Source organism: Macrotis lagotis, chromosome 3 (assembly GCF_037893015.1).
Source record: "Macrotis lagotis isolate mMagLag1 chromosome 3, bilby.v1.9.chrom.fasta, whole genome shotgun sequence".
Taxonomy (NCBI): domain Eukaryota; kingdom Metazoa; phylum Chordata; class Mammalia; order Peramelemorphia; family Peramelidae; genus Macrotis; species Macrotis lagotis.
Genome location: NC_133660.1, coordinates 8,830,787 through 8,850,885, shown reverse-complemented (window position 1 = coordinate 8,850,885; position 20,099 = coordinate 8,830,787). Strand labels below are relative to the sequence as shown.

The 20,099-nt window shown below is 36.4% G+C and overlaps 1 protein-coding gene across 1 annotated transcript in view; it reads left to right on the top strand.

Moving 5' to 3' along the window:
• Positions 1 to 18,679, top strand: part of LOC141517253 (alcohol dehydrogenase E chain-like) — a 32,855-nt gene extending 14,176 nt beyond the window's left edge. The window contains exons 6-9 of the mRNA XM_074228087.1: positions 3,286 to 3,546; positions 8,914 to 9,049; positions 10,982 to 11,120; positions 18,192 to 18,679. Of these exons, the coding sequence (XP_074084188.1) occupies positions 3,286 to 3,546; positions 8,914 to 9,049; positions 10,982 to 11,120; positions 18,192 to 18,216 (561 nt within the window). The 3' untranslated portion in view covers positions 18,217 to 18,679. The remainder of the gene's footprint in view (positions 1 to 3,285; positions 3,547 to 8,913; positions 9,050 to 10,981; positions 11,121 to 18,191) is intronic.
• The last annotated feature ends 1,420 nt before the right edge of the window (positions 18,680 to 20,099 follow it).

The window sequence follows — 20,099 nt, the reverse complement described above, 5'->3', positions numbered from 1 at the left end:
TTTGACACCCCATGGAACATGGCTTTCATCCCAGACATTTCTATCCTCCACCATCTCCCAAATCTGTCCAAGCTCATATTCAGTTCTTCCATGACATTATCTGTCCATCTCATCCTCTGCCATCCCCCTTTCCTTTTCTCCTTCAATATTTTCCAATACTAGATTCTTTTCTATTTTTCTCATTATGTGGCAAAGTATTTAAAGTTCCAGCTTCACTATTTGACCTTTCAGATAAAAGTCTGAATTAATTTCTTCAAGTATTGACTGATTTGATCTCTTTGCTGTCCAAGGGACTCTCAAAAGTCTTCTCTAGCAAAACAATTTGAAAGGTGCCCAGCTTTCCTATGGACAATAAAGTCTAAATCTCATAGCCAAATGCAAGGACCATAGTTTTATCTATATGAACCTTTGTCAGCAAGGTGATGTCTCTGCTTTTTAGTATGTTTGACTAGATTCGTCAAAGTCTTCTAAGAGGCATTTTAAATTTCATGGTGGGAATCACATTGGCAGTGATCTTTGAGCCCCAAAAATACAAAATCTGACTCTGTATCCATTTCTTCTCCCTCTATTTGCCAGGAAGTGATAGGACTAGTTGCCAAGATCTTGGGTTCTTTTGTTTTTTTATGTTAAACTTCAAACCAGCTTTTCTCTCCTCTTTCACCCTCACCAGGAGGCTTCTTAATTTTTCATCTGTGGATAGTGAATCTGTGATATTAAAGGAGAATAAGGGAAGTTGCCAATTTAGGTGGCCCTGTCAATATTAATGTACCAACTAGTTACCAAGTTATAATCATAACACCAGGGAAGGTATGTCTATGGACTGACTGCCTCCTCTTTCAGGTTAGCAATTGCTTCTATGATGACAAAAGTAGTAAAGGCAGAGTTGAAAATTGACAAAAGATCCACAGATTGTACATTCAGCATCTTTTTTCTGTACATCAGGCAGCCTTCCATTCTCAAAATGAGAAAATTGGACTAATTTGAAGTCCACACCATTTTTTTGTAAAGAGAAGCTAAATCTTAGCCCCAAAGCAAAGTATAATAATTATAATTGTTATTTTTGTAATTGTCATGATTGACATTTATATATCACCTTAAAGGGGTTTTTGTGTTCCATTTTATCTTCGCACTTGCATTCATTTTTCAGTTGAGGGGAATAAGACTAAGAGAGGTTAAATGATATACCTAGGGTCACAGAGCTACCAAATCTATAAGATAGTATTTGAACTCAAGTCTTCTTGACTTCAAGGCCAACATTCAATGCATCTCACCAATGGAATAAGTGGAGAGAATTGACAGGCAAGTTCCACAATGGAGTGAAGGAAGAGAATAGGGGCTGCTGCTACCAGTATGGTACCACCTTTAGATGGAAATTTAAGGACAGAGGGAGTTAGTGAATGATCAAACTGTCAGTGGAACCTGAAAACAATAGCCTTGCTCCTTGTCATCACAGATTATGATCATGGGTGTGCTAAAGTCAGCTTAAAATGATTAATATGAACATTTACGGCTCAAAAATTGGCTTCAAATCAGGATTTACTTACTGTTTTATTTATTGTCTAGACTTAAGAAGGTGATGGAGAGAATATTAATAAAGCAGATTAAACTTAAAAGTATGTCCGATGTACATCCTTTTCCCAGAAAGTCAGTTATTAAACATTTACCAGCATACCCCTGCTTATAATACTTGAATTTCTGTGATCCTAAGTCATATTTGCAAATATTGTCTTTTCCTGAGTGCAATGCTATTTTGCATACAATGTGCAATTTCATTCAATATGCCCTTAATATGAGGAGTAAAAGTTAACATGATATAGTTATATTCTTATGACCAGTATTTTATTGTCATCTTTTCACTTGCAAATGAACAACCCAAGGTCAGGCTAATCATTAACAGCTGTACTGTTCCTTTTTTTGCAACAGAATCATAGAAAATAACTTGTTACATAACACAAATCAAGATTAAGATCATTAGAGATTGAGAAAGGCAAATACTCCCATGTTGTAAAATTAATAAAATTTCAACATGTGTACAATGCATTATTAATTATTGATACAAGTGAAACCAAAATGTAAGTAAAATAGATCTCAGGTTGTTTGCTCTGAGTGTTGTAAAATTCAAATAGACTCTTGTGGTGACTGAGAAAAACCACAAATTAATATTATATTGTACCTCATTTTTATTTATTTTGTTAAACACTTCCCAATTACATTTGAGTTCTTGAGGCAGCTCTTCATTTCTGTGAGTTTAGCAGTTCTTGCCTAATGGAAAAATCCTCTGGAATCAAAGGTTCAAATATCATCCGTGATGCCTACCTATGAAGCTTTGAGCAAGTCATTTCATCTTTCTGGGTCTCAGTGTCCCCATATGTAAAGCATGTAGACAGCTAGATGGCAAAGTGAAGAGTACTAACATAGGTAGGTAGGTAGGTAGGTAGGTAGGCAGAGAGATAGAGAGACAGGAGATAAGTAGATAGATATGTTATCTCATAAGATTCTCCCAACTACCCAGTGAATTAGATGCTATTTATATCTTCATTTTAGAGATATAGAAACTGAGACTGAAAAAGATTAGGTGATTTGCCCAAGGTTTCACAGTTACTAAGTATTGAAGTTAGGATTTGAACTTAGGTTTTACTTATTTTAAGTCATGTTCAATCCACTACAACATCCAGTTGCCTAGGTTGCTTATTTCTGTTTGGAAACCCATCTAAGCTTTATCATCAGGTTGGTCATTGAGTGATGAATTTGTTAAGTCAATAAATTCATGAAGACAAAAGAAAAAGACTTCATGGGCTTGTTAATGGGCACAGGTACGGGGAATGATCCCTAATAATGAAATCCTAGGTCCTTGAAGTAAGCCAGAAAATAAGTCAATGATGTGAGAGTATCATTGGAATTTTTTTCATCTTCCTTCATTTTGGGGTACTTCTCATGATCTCTTACAATTCTCTGCTTCCTGTATAAAAATGGGTAAAACCAAGTATCTCTAGAGTTGAGCAGTGGACACCTCCTTCCAAATTAAAATTTTTTTTGAGCTTTAAAACACTTTAAAGAGATAGGATTCAATACCTTTATTTAACAGATGAGGAAAACAAGACACTAAGAGGTTAAATAATCTACTGAATCCTTAAGCCATATATTATTAGCTCTCTGTACAGCAAAATCATTGATGGGAATTTTTGATTGACTTAGGAATTACAAAGATTGTACACATACACTGTCCAGGGGAGAGAAAATCCAAAACCATCATTTAATAAGCTCTCCAATTTTCTGCCAATTCAGGTTACTCCTGGTTCTACTTGTGTTGTGTTTGGCCTGGGAGGTGTCGGTTTATCAGTAGTCATTGGCTGCAAGTCAGCTGGAGCCTCCCGAATCATTGGGGTGGACATTAACAAGGACAAATTTGCAAAGGCCAAAGAGGTGGGGGCTACTGAATGTATCAGCCCTCTGGACTACAAGAAACCCATCCAAGATGTTCTGATTGAAATGACCCAGAATGGTGTTGATTTTTCATTTGAAGTCATTGGACGTCTGGATACAATGGTAAGTATTTCATAGACTTTCTGAGATTTTTCCACCTGTGAGCTAAGGTCAGGGTCTTAGTGCAAAGCCAATGGACCCATGAAAACAGTAACTGCATCTTTTGGAGTTTGCCTATTTGGTATACAGAGAGTACCTTAGACCAAGCAATATTTTGCGGGGGTGGGGGTTAGGTTTTTGCAAGGCAAATGGGGTTAAGTGGCTTGCCCAAGGCCACACAGCTAGGTAATTATTAAGTGTCTGAGACCGGATTTGAACCCAGGTACTCCTGACTCTAGGGCTAGTGCTCTATCCATCGCGCCACCTAGCCGCCCCTCAAGCAATGTTTTTAATTTCTGGCATTCTCCTTCCATTGAAAAGGGAAAAGATAGCCAGACCTGGTAGTTGGATTATCAAATTAATCTCATGAAGAATTAAGCTTTATAATTCTATATAATGCACTGGAAAGAGCACTGGTCTAGGAGACTCAAAGACTTGAAAGAAATTGCATTTGCAATGCACTTGCAAAATTTTGAATTTACAGTCAAATCCCAGGAGACTTGTCATTGTGGGAAAGTTATGTCTCTGAAACTCAATGAACTCATCTGTAAAATGGGATTGTTTTGAGGAATAGTTAAGTAAACCTGAAAATATTATCTAAATGTGAGCATATCAACAAAGGAAAATGGATAGAATTGGGCCTCGGAGTTAGGTTGACTTAGATTGAAGTTTTGCTTCTGATACATACTGAAAGTAGAGTCCTGGGCAATTAACTTAACATTTTAGAGAGCCTAAGGTAATTTTTAAGACTATGAGATGCAAAACAATTGCTGATGAATACTGACACAAGAAGCTTATTCACCATGTAGATGGCTGCAATAGCAGGTTTAGCTTTTTGTTTAAGTGAGATTTAATATAATATAATATAAATATACATTACTACTGATAAATACTAGTAGTGCTATCAATAGCAATAGCAATATGTAATTTTCTTTTTTAATAACTACAAATTTCTCCCAGAAACAAAGTTCATCCTTTTTAATAAGAATATTCTACTGCTTTTATGATGAATGTGGATGATGGGAAATCATTCAGGAATTAACCAGTTTCCCAAAAAAAGGGGAGATTTAGGACAGATATGAGCAGTTAAGGGCAATTAGGTGGCACAGTGAATAGAGCACTGGTCTTGGAATCAAGAGGACAGGAGTTTGAATTTGACCTCAGACTCATGACTCTTACTAGCTGTGTGATCTTGAGCAAGTCATTTAACCCTGATTACCTTGTATCCAGAGTCCTCTCCAGTTGTCCTGATTCATATTTGACTACTGGATCGAGATGGCTCTGGAGGAGAAAATGAGCACAGTCTCCCCCCCATTCCCCCATTCAAATACAATTCATGTGCTTGTCATGGCATCACCTCCCTGATGTTGTGGTCTTCTTCAAAAATGAAGGACAGGGGCAGCTAGGTGGCGTGGTGGATAGAGCACCAGCCCTGGAGTCAGGAGTTGCTGGGTCAAACCATGCCTCAGACACTTAACAATTACCTAGCTGTGTGGTCTTGAGCAAGTCATTTAACCCCATTTGCCTTGCAAAAATCTAAAAAAAAAAATGAAGGATAAACATTATGAGCAGACAACAATATATCCTAAATAAATAACTCTAAAGAAGAACTAAAGTAAAAGGTGTCGCCAGGAAAGTATAGGTGCAGGAAAGAAGAATGTTAACTAGTCATGTGGGGAGCCCATGGGATGACTGTTGGAGAAGCCAAGTCCTACATAAGAGAGGGAGGAAAGTCCATGAAATATGGACTGGAAATCTTGTAATGTGCTTACGGGCAAACATGGATGAGTGTCAACACAGGACGGAGGGTAAACAGGAATTGGGAGAGGGCAGTAAAGGTCAAAAACTGCATCACTGAATGAAACATTCAAAACGGTGATGTCACAGATTCATTTGACTACCTGATAGCTCTCTTTCCCATAAGTTCATCAACTCCTAGGAGTGGGTCGGGATAATCAGTAATCTTAAGTCATGATTATATCATGTCTTATGAAATGTCATCTTTCCCCTATAATAGCAAAAACTCTTTAAAATTGACAAAGGATTTTATAGTAGATGCCCAGAAGAGAGAACTCTGGTGGGCAGTTAGGGATAAAGAGCTCTTTTTGACTCTCTTTGAAGGAAGCGAGTGGAATTGGCCACACCTGTGTCCACCCACTGTGCAATTCAGTAAGAGGCTTTTCAATGAGTCCCCACTTTCTCATCTCAGTAGATAGAGAAAACCTCAAGCATCCCTAGTACAAAGCAACTATCTTCGTGACACTAATGAGATGCCTTCATGAGAGCTTTAGTCTAAGGCAAAGATATCAGTTTCATTTGGCCTCCTTTCTCTGAAAAGTTTCTTAAAAGCTCATAAATGCAAAGTGTACATAGAATACATAAAGGGCTCCAAGCCCCTTGCTAATCAGCAGATTGTTAAACTGGGAGAGTAGTGGTCTATTCAACTATCAATGGGGGTTTTCCCCTTTATTATTGTTTTCTTTTGCAAGGCAATGGGGTTAAGTGACTTGCCCAAGGTCACACACCCAAGCAATTCTTAAGTGTCGAGGTCGGATTTGAATTCAGGTCTTTCTGACTCCAGGGCCGAGACTCAATCTACTGTGCCGCCTAGCTGCCCCAGGTTTTCCTCCTGTTAATAATAGTAATAATAGCTAGCATTTTTATAATGCTATAGGGTTTGCAAGGCTCTTTACAAATATTCTATCATTTTGTCCTTTATTTTTGAAGTTCATGATACAAGGAAAGTGATGCCATAGCAAACAAGAGAATTGAATTTGCGTGAGGAGCTGCTGCATTAAGGCACATTTTCTCCTCTGGAGCCATCTGTATCCAGTGGTCAGATATGGCCCCAGATTTGAGTCAATCTATTAATGACTTACCCAAGATCACACTGCTAGTAAATGTCAAGTGTCTGAGGTCACATCTGAACTCAGGCCCTCCTGACTCTAAGGCTAGTCTTCTCTCCATTGTACCTCCTAGCTTCCCCTCGTCTTTATAACAATCAAGAGAAGTAAGTGCTATGAGACTGAGCAACGTTAAGTATCTGACGTTGGATATAACTCACGTCTTCCTAATTCCAAAATATAAATTAAATTATCTTATCCTTACCTTGTAAACCATTATTTAAAAAATGAAAATAACTAAGATGCAAACTTTTAAATGACCTTGAAACATTTAGTAATGCATTATGCTGCTCCTTTCATGGGTCAATAAAAAAGCAGTGAGAAACAGGGAATGGGATCAATTCACTGCTCCTAGTAGATATAATTCAATCAATTCTTGCTGAATTAGTAATATGCCAGACTTTGACCCAGGGAAAAGATATTCTATCAACTATTCTGCCTTTTCACAAGCCAGATAATATACATATATATGTGTATATGTATATATATATACATATACACATAAATACACAAAATAGCTATGATCTAAAGAGAGCTTGAGTGGTAGAAAAAAGGAAGGAAGCAAGTATTTATTCAGCCTCTCCTAATTGTTAGTCTGTGTAATAGGCTTTTGAAATATAAAAATAAAAATAAAATAGTTTTTGTCCTCAAGGAGTCTACAGAATTTGGTCTTTCAAGTCTTAGAGACCTTCAGAATAACACCAGGGTTTGAATCTCTATTCTAATATGGGTGACTAGGTGATGCAATGAGTAAAGTACTAGACTTTGAAGTCAGAAAGAACAGACTTCAAAACCTGTCTTAGAAATTCACTGGGGGGGGGGGGGGCGGCTAGGTGGCACAGTAGATAGAGCACCGGTCCTCAAATCTGGCCTCAGACACTTAATAATTACCTAGCTGTGTGGCCTTGGGCAAGCCACTTAACCCCATTGCCTTGCAAAAAAAAAATCTAAAATCTAAGAAATTCACTCAGCTGTGAATTCACTCTGGACAAATCACTTAACCTCTCTCAATCTCAGTTTCTTTCTCTGTAAAATGGGAGCAGCAGTAGCATGTATGCCACAGAGCTAATGTGAACATCAAATTATATAGCATGTGTAAAGAGGTCAGTAAATATTAAATGCTAATTATTATATTATTGCCATTAGTAATAATAATAATGATGATAATAATAATAATAAACTAGCTGAGTGGTCATGGTTGCATCATAGTTCCTCTATCTATGAGTTGGAGATCACTTCAATTACCTCCCTAAGAAGATTGTAGTAAAGAAAGAAATACCATGTTAATGAGAGAGCAGGAGTCTGAAAGCCCTATGAGTTTCAGGCATTACTTGGAAAACATATTAGTGGGAAAATAAGAAATCAAAGAAGTCAAATGATAATTAAGATACTTCAGATTTTCTTTTTCCCCCACCCTTCCATAGTCCTTGTTTCATTTCCCCTGATAAAGCCCAGGTTTTGAGGCTTCTTCAAGGTACCAGTTTTTCCCCTTATTAGCTATGAATTTTCAAGTTGCTTCATCATCTGTGGTTATGAATCAAGACTAACATCTCCCTAGGAGAGGGATGAACAAGTTTTAGTTGAGAAGAGTCAGAAAATGGATAATCTGGAAAGGGGAAAACTCTAGAGTCTTTTAAAGAGTCTAACACAATAGTCTAAATTTTTTCAAAAGAAATTTTTTAATGAATAATGATATATGAACCCAGAAAAACACAAGAGAAGAGAAGAGTATTTAACTATACCCAAAGGAATTAAAATTTAAGTGAATACTGGTACCTCAGTTAAATTGTCTCACAATATTATGTAATTAATGATAAGGATAATGATAATAATAAATACAGAAATTCATGTAGCATTTTAAGATTTATAGCAATCCTATGAGATAGTACAGTGTTAATATCCTGATTTTATAAGTGGTTAAGCAGCTACTGAAGATCCGATCTGGCATCCTTCCCAGCCATGATACTTCTTGGTGAGACATTGCAGTTAGTTATATGAAGATTAAAAGTTTCTCCCTATTTGAAAATAACTATGTGCTTTTCATCTAATTAATAAGCAAAGACCAAGCTACTCTTTTCTTTCTGAATGAAAACTCAAGCATTTTTCAAATTATTTTCTCTGTGTGTCACTCTGTCCCAGAATATTTGGTTGCCATATTTTGGAAGTTTTTCTTGGAGACATTGATTTCATGAAAATAAATTAGTCTTTTAAGCAGGACTTATAACAGGGAGATTCTTTGTGAGGGTAGTGTGTAAATATTTAAGCAACTTACAAACTAGTTAGGTAACTGCTTTGTAGCTCTTTATTACAATACCATGGATAGTGACAATCATAGACCAGTTTTGGTTTTCTCCAATTTATGATGTGTGTGTGTGTGTGTGTGTGTGTGTGTGTGTGTGTGTGTGTGTGTGTGTTTGTTTCATCCCAGACAGCTGCCCTTTTATGCTGCAATGATGCTTTTGGAGTTTGTGTCATCGTGGGTGTCCCTCCTAATGCCCAAAATCTCTCTTTCAACCCAATGCTGCTTTTGACTGGACGCACCTGGAAAGGAGCTGTTTTTGGAGGTATGTAGTTTGGTATGAGGAGAGAATGTCTACTAAAAATTCAAGTATATAACTTCTCATAGCTAAGAAGTCTGATTTTTGAAATATTACTAATAATATTAAGGTAGATTTGGGGGTTTTTTGTATGTGTGTTGTTTGTTTGTTTTGCCTCTGGCTAAGTCTACCATTTCAAAGTGACCAAGAGGTTGATATCATTATATAGACTCAATGAGGTTCAAGTCAATTCAACAAACATTTACAAAGTGCCTATCATGTGCCAATCACTGTTCCCAAAATATATTTCAAACTGCCTTGGTCAGTCAGCTAATAAGAACTTTTAAAGAACTTACTATGAACCAGGCACCATACTAAATGTGAGGCCACAAAAAAGGGGAAAATGGGCCCTGTCCAAAAAAAAAAAGTTCACATTATTAAAAGAGAGATAATATTGTCTTATTCAGAGTAACTAAGACTTTCACAGCTGATTATCAATACAGCATTGTTATTATTTACAATGTTCTCCTCATCCAGTTCATTTCATTTTATATCAGTTCATATAAGTCATCCAAGGTTTTTCTGAAAGCATCCTGCTTATCATTTCTTATAGCACAATAACAATCCATTACAATTATATTGCATAACTTGTTCAGCCATTCCCCAATTAATGGTCATCCCCTCCATTTCTAATTCTTTACCATCTCAAAAATAGATCTGCTGCAAATACTTTTTTAGAAATAGGTCTTTTTCCCTTTAATCTTTTTGGATTACAGACCTAGCAGTGATATTTTTAGGACAAAAGATGCATACAATTTTATACCCTTAGTCATAGTTTGAAATTGTTCTCTAGAATAGTTGGACCAGTCCGCAACTCCACCAACAGTGCATTAGTGTACCAATTTTTCCACATCTCCTCCAGCCTTTATCATTTTCCTTCTCTGTCGGTTAATCAATCTGATAGGTGTGAGTTGTTCTAACTTTCATTTTTTTAATCAATAGTGATTTAGAGCATTTTCATGTGACCATTCATAGCTTTGATTTCTTTTGAAAACTGCTATTCATATCCTTTAATCATTTTTCAATTGGAATAGGGACCTTAATTTTCATCAACTTGGCTCAGTTCCCTATATATTTCACAAATGAGGACTTCACCAGGGAAATCTACTTTTGTATTTTTCATTCAAAACTCAAGTTGAGGGGCAGCTAGGTGGCACAATGGATAAAGCACTGGAGTCAGGAGTACCTGAGTTCAAATCCAGCCTCAGACATTTAATAATTACCTTGGGCAAGCCACTTAACCCCATTTGACTTGAAAAAAATCTAAAAAAAAACTCAAGTTGATTGATGAGTTTGATGAGTTCCCTGTGTATCCACATCAATTTCTATTGATAGAATAGAAGCCATAGAAAACTATGGTTTTCTTTTCATTAGAATTATTTCCCTTTGTGATTTCAGAATTTCAATGTCTAGTTTCCCTTCCCTACAGGATTGACTTCCTTTGTAAGATTTTAGTCCATGGTATCCTACCATTTCTTCCTATGAACCTTTTGAAATCTTTTCCCAAAAATCTGGGGTACAAGACAAAATAAACCCAACTTTCTTCTCATTTTCTATTACAAGAAAGTGGGCATTTCCCTGGAATGTTGCTATTATTTGCACTCTGACAAGTAGTTCTCTATATTAGACAAAACATTCTATGTTGATCTTCATTGTTTTAATCTAACAATTCAATTTTTGACTGTGCATGTGCAATTTTTAGGTATACAGCTCCTCCAAAGGAAGCTGTATTTCTCTCAAAAAATTCTGTTCTGTCACCTCAAAAGAAACTTGAAGGCATCAATTCATTTCTGTGATATAAGTGAAAATTAAAAACTAGTTTTATGAGCTATCACTTTTATGTCCTCCCGCACATTGTTGATCTGAATGAAATGATGTTGTTTTGTTTGCATTTTTCAGGTTTTAAAAGCAAAGATGAGGTCCCCAAGCTAGTCTCTGATGTTATAGCCCAGAAATTGAAACTGGATCCATTAATAACACATGCTTCTAGCCTTGATAAGATCAATGAAGGATTTGACATGCTGCGTGCAGGAAAGAGGTAAAAATTTTAATGTTATGCCCTTTTGCTAAGAAATTTGGCAAGTAATAGCGTCACAAATTGGTTTTTGTTTCATATGAATAGACCTTCAACAAAGATGTGGCTATGGATTCAGGTGAATGGCACAAAGCCCATCATACTTTGCCCCTCACCAAACTTACTTTGTTATTGTTGTTGCACCTGCTCAGTCATTTCATTCCTGTCTGACTCTTTGTGACCCCATTTGGAGTCTTCTTGTCAAACTCCAAATTTTCGGTTTGCAATTTACTTCTCCAGCTCATTTTACAGATGAGGAAACTGAGGCAGGCAGGGTTGTGACTTACCCAGAGTCACACAGTTAGTAAGTTTCTGAGGCTGGATTTGAACTCAACTCCAGGCTTCATACTGTGTCCACTGTAACACCTAACTATCCCCAAAACTGATTTTAGTGACAGGATATTTTAGACTCCACAAAAAATAAATAAATAAATAAATAAGTGCTAGCTAGATAACCTTCCTTATTTCTCTTTTCTTATGTTAGAACTCACCATAGATATCTTCAGTTGTTAAGACTTTTTAGTGTTCTTTGAAGAAAAAAAGACTCAAAATCATGAGTTGTTCAGAAATTACAAATAAAAAGCATTGTGGTACAATAGAAGAAGGCTTAGGAATCTCCACTGAGTTTGAAATAAGAATCACTTAGATGCTGGGTTCAAATTCCACTCATTTCCCTGAGTGATCTTAAGAAAATCATTTAAACTTCATGGGTCTCAGTTTCCTCATGTATCAAGGGAAGGAGTTGGACTAGATACTGATTGTACCCAGTTCCAAAGCTATCATCTCATAAACCAAAATCAATCAATCACTGAGTATTCATTTAACATGCACTATGTGATGGGCACTGTAACAGTGCTAAAAATACAGAGAAAAGGCAATGGAAGTCCTTGAATTCAAGGAGTTTACATTTCAATGAGGGAGAAAGCAAATTCAAATCCATTATATCTAAAGGGTCATCTTCTGATCAGTTACTGGGGTGAAGGAAGGGATAGTGGGAGTGTATGTCAAAGGGATATCAGCCAGACAGTAAATATTTAATTATCTACTGTATGGCAGACACTATGCTAAAGAAATAGAAGATAGTGAATAAAATTTAGCTTGGAGGAAAAGAGACCAGGAAAAAGCCTCCTGGAAGAGAAGAGGGTTTAACTGTGTCTTGGATGAAGCCAGAGATCCTAAAAGTTGGACATTAGAACATCAGAAAAGAGATTATGGGGAATAGCCAGGATAGAGGCCTGGAGATGGAAGATTAGTATTCTGTTTAGGGAACAGCTAGACAGTAAAAGTTCAAACTGTATAATTTCTGGATTATTAATATTTTTTTAAAAAATAATGCTAGCTTGTTATTAATAAAAGAGGTCAGTAAAACTCTTGAATGCCAAAGATCTTTCATAAAACTCACTCAATACTTATATGCACTTGTAAGATTGGGTGTTCCAAGCAATCAAATCTGACAGGTTAACAAATAAGGAGAGAAAATAAAAATTGTAATGAGGTGAAGCTATACTAATAAGGGACTAAGGGATATTACTTTGATCACGCATTTCCTTCCAAATCACCCCTAGCCTTGGGCAAATTAATCCAAGAAATTGTCCTCACCCAAACCTGAGTAGAAGACAAAGAATTCACCTAGATGAGATGGTCCAGGTGGGGTAAATTTTTGGCAGAGGTCAGTAATGGTCTTCAAAAGAGGGAATCCAAATTAAAAAAAAAAAAAAAACAGGGAAAGTTCCTGTATGTCTCCCATACTTGGTTATTTATTTCTTTCATCACTCAAAAACCACGTGGAAAGCACTTGAAGACACGAAAGCTATGAAGGACTCAGACTTTGGAGATATTTAAAAGACTGGAGCGGGGGCAGAGCTAGCATTATAGTAGACAGAGCACTGACCCTGAAATCAGGAGGACCAGAGTTCAAATCCAGCCTCAGACACTTAATAATTATCTAGCTGTGTGACCCTGGGCAAATCACTTAACTCCATTGTCTTGTGCGAAAGAAGGAAGGAAGGAAGAAAGAAAGAAAGAAAGAAAGAAAGAAAGAAAGAAAGAAAGAAAGAAAGAAAGAAAGAAAGAAAGAAAGAAAGAAAGAAAGAAAGAAAGAAAGAACTGAAGGACTTTATATTTATATTTGATCCTAGAGAGAACAGCAAGAGGTTTTTTGAGTAGGAGACTAGAATTGTCCGACTTTAGGAAAAATCACTTTGTATGCTATGTGGATGTCAGATTGGAGAGGGAAGGTACTTGCTAAACCAGTTAAAAGGTTTTTTGCAATTGTCCAGAATTGATAAGGATTTGAATCAGAAAAGTGGCTATGTGAATGTAGAGAAGTTGAGAAGTAAATATATATATATATATATATACATATATGTATATATATGTATATATATATATGAAAGAGACATTGTAGAGAGAGAAATTATAAGATTTGACACTCATTAGATATGTGGGGTAGTGAGAGAGAAGATATATAGATCATAAACCTAGTTGATGGGAAGGATGGCAGCAGGATGGCAGTATAAGGTAAGAGCAACTGGGTTGTTCTGTGAACAGAGCATCAACCCTGAAATCAAAAGGACCTGAGTATAAATCTGGTCTCAGACACTTATTAGCTGTGTGACCTAGACAAGTCACTTAACCCCAATTTCCTCCCAAAAAAAAGATCATAATAAGAAAGTTTAGAAAAATGAACAACTTGAAAGGAAAGACAACGAATTCTTGTTTGGACACATTGAATTTCAGACATCTGTAGGACGTCCTGTTTAGAATGTCTAATAAGCAGTTGGTAAAGGCAAAATCTAGTTTGGTGGAGAGAAAATCTGGTGGAGAGAAATAGATTTCGGAATCATTTGCATAGAAATCCCAATTGAACCTATGTAAGTTGATGAGATCAGCAAGTGAGAGACTACAGAAAGTAGGCAAGCAGTGTCAAGTGCTACAGGGACACATGGAGGGGGGCACTGTGGAGGTGACCAAAAAAGAGAAATTTGAAGAAGCTCTCAGATTTGGCAGTTTATAGATCCTTGGTAACTTTGGAGAGGGCAGTTTAAGCTGAATGGTGACGTCGGAAGGCAAATGCAAGAAGTTTAGAAGAGACAAAGAAGAAAGGAAGTACTGGTTCGAATTTTTCAAGATTTTTTTTTCAAGAAGTTTTAACATAGAAGGGGAAGTAAGATGGAGGGTGATAGTTATCAGGCATGGAAGAAATTCCTCCAAGTGCATATAAGTGTTGAGTGAGTTTTATGAAAGGTCTTTGGTATTCAAGAGTTTCACTGACCTCTTTTATTAATAACAAGTTAGCATTATTTTTAAAAATTATTAATAATGCAGAAAATATGGAAGAAGTTAGTAAGAATTTTTTTAAGGAGCAATTTGAACATATGTTTAGGCAGCTTTCTGTGAATGTGGGAGCTTTTGAATATTAGAGAAATCTGATATGATGAAGGCAAGTTTCTGAAAAAAATGGAAAGGAATGAGATAAAGAGTATCTATAGAGGAATTGCCTTTGACAATCTCTCACCATCAGATATTGAAGTGAAGGAAGAGACAAGGGGGAAATGATAGCAATGAATCAGTCAACCAATCAATAAACACTCACCAGGTACTGTTACAAATTCTAGGAGTACAAAGAAAGGCCAAAGACCATCTGTTCTCAAGGAGCTTACCATCTAATAGGAGAGGTAATATGCCAACAATTAGTATAAACAAGCTATAAAGAGGATAAATTAGAGGCCTTCAACAGAAGGAAATCACTAAGATTACAGAAAAGAGTCAGAAAACTTTTACTTAGAAAGTAGAATATTGGGGCAGCTAGGTGGTGCAGCGGATAGAGCACCAGCCCTGGAGTCAGGAGGACCTGAGTTCAAATCTGACCTCAGACACTTAATAATTACCTAGCCATGTGGCCTTGGGCAAGCCACTTAACCCCAATGCCTTGCAAAATCTAAAACAAGAAAGAAAGAAAGTAGAACATTTTCTGGGACTTGAAGGAAGTCATGACAACCAGGAGATAGAAATGAGGACAGATTCCTTCTGAGCATGGAGAATAGCTGGTAAAAATATCCAAGTAAGGAGTTAGAGTGGGATTGTACAAAGAATCCAATGTCACTGGAGCATAGAGTGGGAGTGAAGACATAAGGTGGAAGAAGATTGGAAAGGTAAATAATATGAGAAGAGGAAGAAAAGAGGAAAACTCAGAAGGGTCACAGTTTTTCCATGAGGTCTGAAACAAAGCCGTCAGCACAAAAGTATAAGAACTGGAAGTGGCCTAAGAGATTTAAGTAGTGGCAGAAAGATTGTGTGTAGACCAAGAATCGATTGGAGTAATGGGACTCTTTTGGTCCATTGGAGGCCCATTTGAGAATAGCTAACACAATCTTGATGACCTACCTAGTCAGCAAGGTTTCATGATTCCCTCCAGTTCCATTCCAAAGCATGTAAAAAAGACCAAAGAAGATAGATAGAGGAAGTAATTCAGGGTTACTATTTGTCAAGACATGAGCTTCAATAGAATGAAAGGGAGAGAGAAAAGAGAGTATGGGATGGTATAGAATTGAATTAGCTAACAAGTTTGGGAAGGTTTAGGAAGGTCAAGTTTGGAAAGAGAGGAGAGTGAAGGCAGAATAGAAATGGTATCTTGAAATAAACCTGAGGGATAGAGGAATTGGAAGTCACAGCAAGGACAAAGAGTAGGTTTCAGAGCAGAATGAAACAGAAAGACAGTTAAAACTAGTTTTGAGTTTTCCATGAAACCATAGAAGTGCTTAGCCCTGCTCTCAATAGAGATTGATCAACTAATCTGATGTACACCATTGGCAGCCTAATTTAGCTCATTCAATTCTGTTTACTAAACATTAATTCAGCTCACCTACAATGTGCTACAAACTGTGTGGGTCTGTTTGGGACTAGGTGGTGCAATGGATAGAGTACAGGGCCTGAAGTCAGGAAGACCTTTCTTCCTGGGCAAGTCAATTAATCCTGTTTGATTCACTTCCACATCTATAAAATGAGCTAGAGAAGGGCAAATCACTCTAGAGCCTTTGCCAAGAAAACCCCAAATAAAGTCACAAAGAAACACACACGAAATGAATGAACAAAAGGTATCTAGAACATGCTAAAAACAATGATGTTCTGTTTAAGACTGAGTATTTTTAATGTTTTATTTTTTCAATAACAAGCAAATATAGTTTTCAGCATTTGTCTTTTTGTGGGCTTTTGAGTTCCATATTTTTCTATCTCCCTCCTCTTCCTCCTCCTCCCCATGACAGTGAATAGTCTACTATGGGTTATAAATGTGCAATCATGTTTGACATATTTCCATATTGGTCATTTTGTGAAAGAAGAATCAGAAATAAAGAGAGGAAAAACCTGAGAAAAAGAAAAAATGAAACAAATTTAAAAAGCGAAAATAGTATGCTTCAGTTTGCATTCAAACTCCCTATTTTTTCCTCTGGATGCGGATGGCATTTTCCATCACAAATCTTTTAGAATTGTCCTTGGTCACTGAATGACTGAGAGGGGCTAAGCATCATAGTTAATCATCACACAATGTTGCTTTAAATGTGTATAAAGTTCTCCAGGTTCTGCTCACTTGACTCAGCATCAGTTCATGCAAGTTTCTCCAGTTTTTTCCTGGTCTGCCTGTTCATGATTTCTTACAGAACAATAGTATTATATCACTCATATTCACATACCATAATTTGTTTAGCCAGTCCCCGTTGATTTTAAATTTTTTAGCACTACAAAAAGAATTCTTTAGATATTTTTGTGCATGTGGGTCTTTTTTTCCTTTTTCGTGATCTCTTTGGAATATAGACCTAGTAGTGGTATTGCTGGTTCAAAGGGCATGCACAGTTTCATTGTTCTTTGGGAATAGGACTAAGTATCTTTTTAAGAAAGATTTTATTTGAGTTTTACAATTTTTCCTCCCCATTCTTGCTTCCCTTCCCCCACCCCCCACAGAAGGCATTCTGTTAGGACTAGGTGCTTTTTAAAGCTAACCTTCTCCTCTAAGAACTTGTAGGTGCAGGTAATATTACCTTGGAATGTGTTTTGCTTCCAATCTCTCAGGGAAAAACTCATAAAGTAAAGCTTTGAATACACAAATTTAGTAGATGTCCTAAGTTCTGGGAACACAAAGATGATATAACATAGTCCCTGCTCTTAAAGAGTTTATATCCTAATAGTGGGGAAGGGATCAGAGAGGCTTGGAAAAATCTAGAATTAGGAAAATGTAAGACTTGCTCAGGGTCAAATAGCCAAGATTATCAGATCTGAGACTAGAATGTAAGCCAACTGACAATAAGGCATATTTGATTGAAATGGTATAATGTCATCTAACTAAAGCTGAGACATAGAGTATGCATTGTAGCAGGTCTGTAGGAGTCAAATATGAAGGAGAAACTGATGTTGATAGATAATGGAACTTCTCTGTTACCCCATCATGAGAAGGAAATTACCAAGTTGGGCACTTGTAATCTGTGGTTATGCAAAATTCAAAGCTGTAAAAATTAATTCATGGTATTTTGTTTAAGATAATATGGCAAAAGTTCAAGGCAGTAAGTGGAGGGAAATAGGATGGAATTCATAGACTTAAGAAACAAAGTCTAGATGACATTATTGGAGGGTTTATTTAGAACTATAATCATGTGGCCAATTTGAAAATCCCAAGACATCAGTTCTAGGGATATCTCATCAGTTTTGATTCAACTATGAAATCTCTTTGGTGAATATTGGAAATTTGAGTTACCTTTTGGCAGGAATATTCTAATTTTCAGATATGGGGTTTCATTAGCTCTCATAGGTATTAAAACTAATGACTTCTGATGTAGAATATTGAATTTGCAAATAAGATGATTTTTAAGTAAGTAGGGAAATGTGAACAAAAGTGTCTTTTTCCTTATATTACAGATATGAATCATTTGTGATGCCTATAGGCAAATAAAGTTTAGGAAAAATAAAAATTTATCTTTACTTGCTGAAGTCAGAAGAGATTGTTTTACTTATAAATTAACTAGTACTTTTCATTTCTCATTTCAGCATTCGCACTGTTATGACAATGTGAGATTAATCATCAATCAATCTTCTTCATCTGGAAGCTTCTCTTTTTACATTTTGCTAGCATTCTGATTGTCCTCTATGAAACAGCAGAACTTCAATGAAAGCTTTCAGTAATTCAATGATCAATGGAAGCCTGCAGCTGATCAGATTAGTGATTGATATGAAAGGACTTTTAAGGCAATGTCTAAATTCATGTTAGAGTGAAAGGAATAACACAAGTTAACTAGGAGCTTGACAGAAGGTCATACTTTTCAATTTGATCATTGTTAAGTGTTAGACCTTAGACAAACCCAATCTTCAGTCAAAGGACAGCAAACCATCATTATCTAGGCCCTTTTTTCATTCATGGGTCTTTATGCTTGCGGCTTTCTGCCTCTCAGCCTTCTCCTTTTTTTCTCATCAGTAAATTTTGGGGTCCATTCAGATTATTTCAATTTATAAAATATAGCTTGTTGTATGAAAATGCATTCTTCTTTCCTTTGTGATTCTTCTTTTACAAGGAAAAAAAAAACACAAGTAAAAACAGGTTTATCTTTTTTAACTCAATGCAAGTTGCCATGCAACATAGGATACTTGAAGGGACTTAAAATGACACAGCTGGAATAATGCCAAAAGTATATTCAAAGGGGTTTTGCCATTTAAGACAAAAGTAAATTGTCTTATTAACTGCATATGGAGACCTAGTTAATAGCAATTGTTCAATGAGTCACACACAAGATATCATATAAAGAAAGCTGCTTGATGTAATTCAATTCAATAAATATTTATTAAACACTTATTTGCAGGACAGTGCCCAGGACACTGGAGATACAAAAAACAAGAACAATTCCTGTTGTCCAAAGAGCTTCCATTTTGCCAGGGATGATCAAAATGTATATATCTAAAATAAATTTTAAAAGGATACTATTGGGGGGGGGAGTTGGGAAAGTGACCTCTGAGCTGTTCTGTAAAGGAAATTTGGTGATAAGAAAAAGTCCTAACTGTAAAAGGTCAAGGTCTGCCACTGATCACCAAGTCTTGATCTATCTGTGTCAGGTCACTAGATTCACATGAGCTAGTGAGAGCGGCATCTTGGTACAACAACTCTTCACTTTAATCATACTTATGCGTGGCATGCCATCACCTTCCTGATGTCTTGATATTCTTCAGTATCAAAGGACAGTTAGCATACTATACGATAAGGACACAGATTAAGTTTGAAGTTGTGGGAGGGGTGTTGAGGAGAAGGAAAATATCAAAAACAATTCCAAGTCAGTTTTCTAGTTTGGGTGACAGAAAGGTTGTTACCATCACAGTTTAAAGAAGTTTAGGGGGAAAAAAGAATGGACTTTGTTTCGGACATACTGGAATACTTCTACACAGATATATTTAATGTTTAATAGCCATTTCACCAGCAGAAAAAAAAAACAGATACATGACATACTCACCATTTTCTCCATCACTCTAAGTCAACAGTCAACAAAACAATAAAATAAGTCTTGAATTGTGACATTTTCCACTTTTCAAGGTGTAAAGGCTCACCCTGAAAATTTAACAATCAGCTCTCAAAAATCATTTACTGCCCCAACTGAAAAATATTCAAAAGACAGATTAGGTCTAGAAAAATACATTTGAAGTGATCTGCCAGAAATGATATTTGAACCCATGGGATTCCATTAAATCAAGATCACTCAAAGGAAAAGTATATAGAGAGACTGAAAGATGGCCAAAGATAGAACTTCAAGAAACACACACACACTTAATAGACAGAAGGAACAAGATGATCCACCAAAGAATCAAGTCATACTGAGAGGAATGAAATTAAGAGAGAACAGTATCATGGAAGTCAAAGGAAGAGAGAGTACTTAGGAGGAGGAAATCAATAGTGTCCACCCAGTAGCTCTTTGT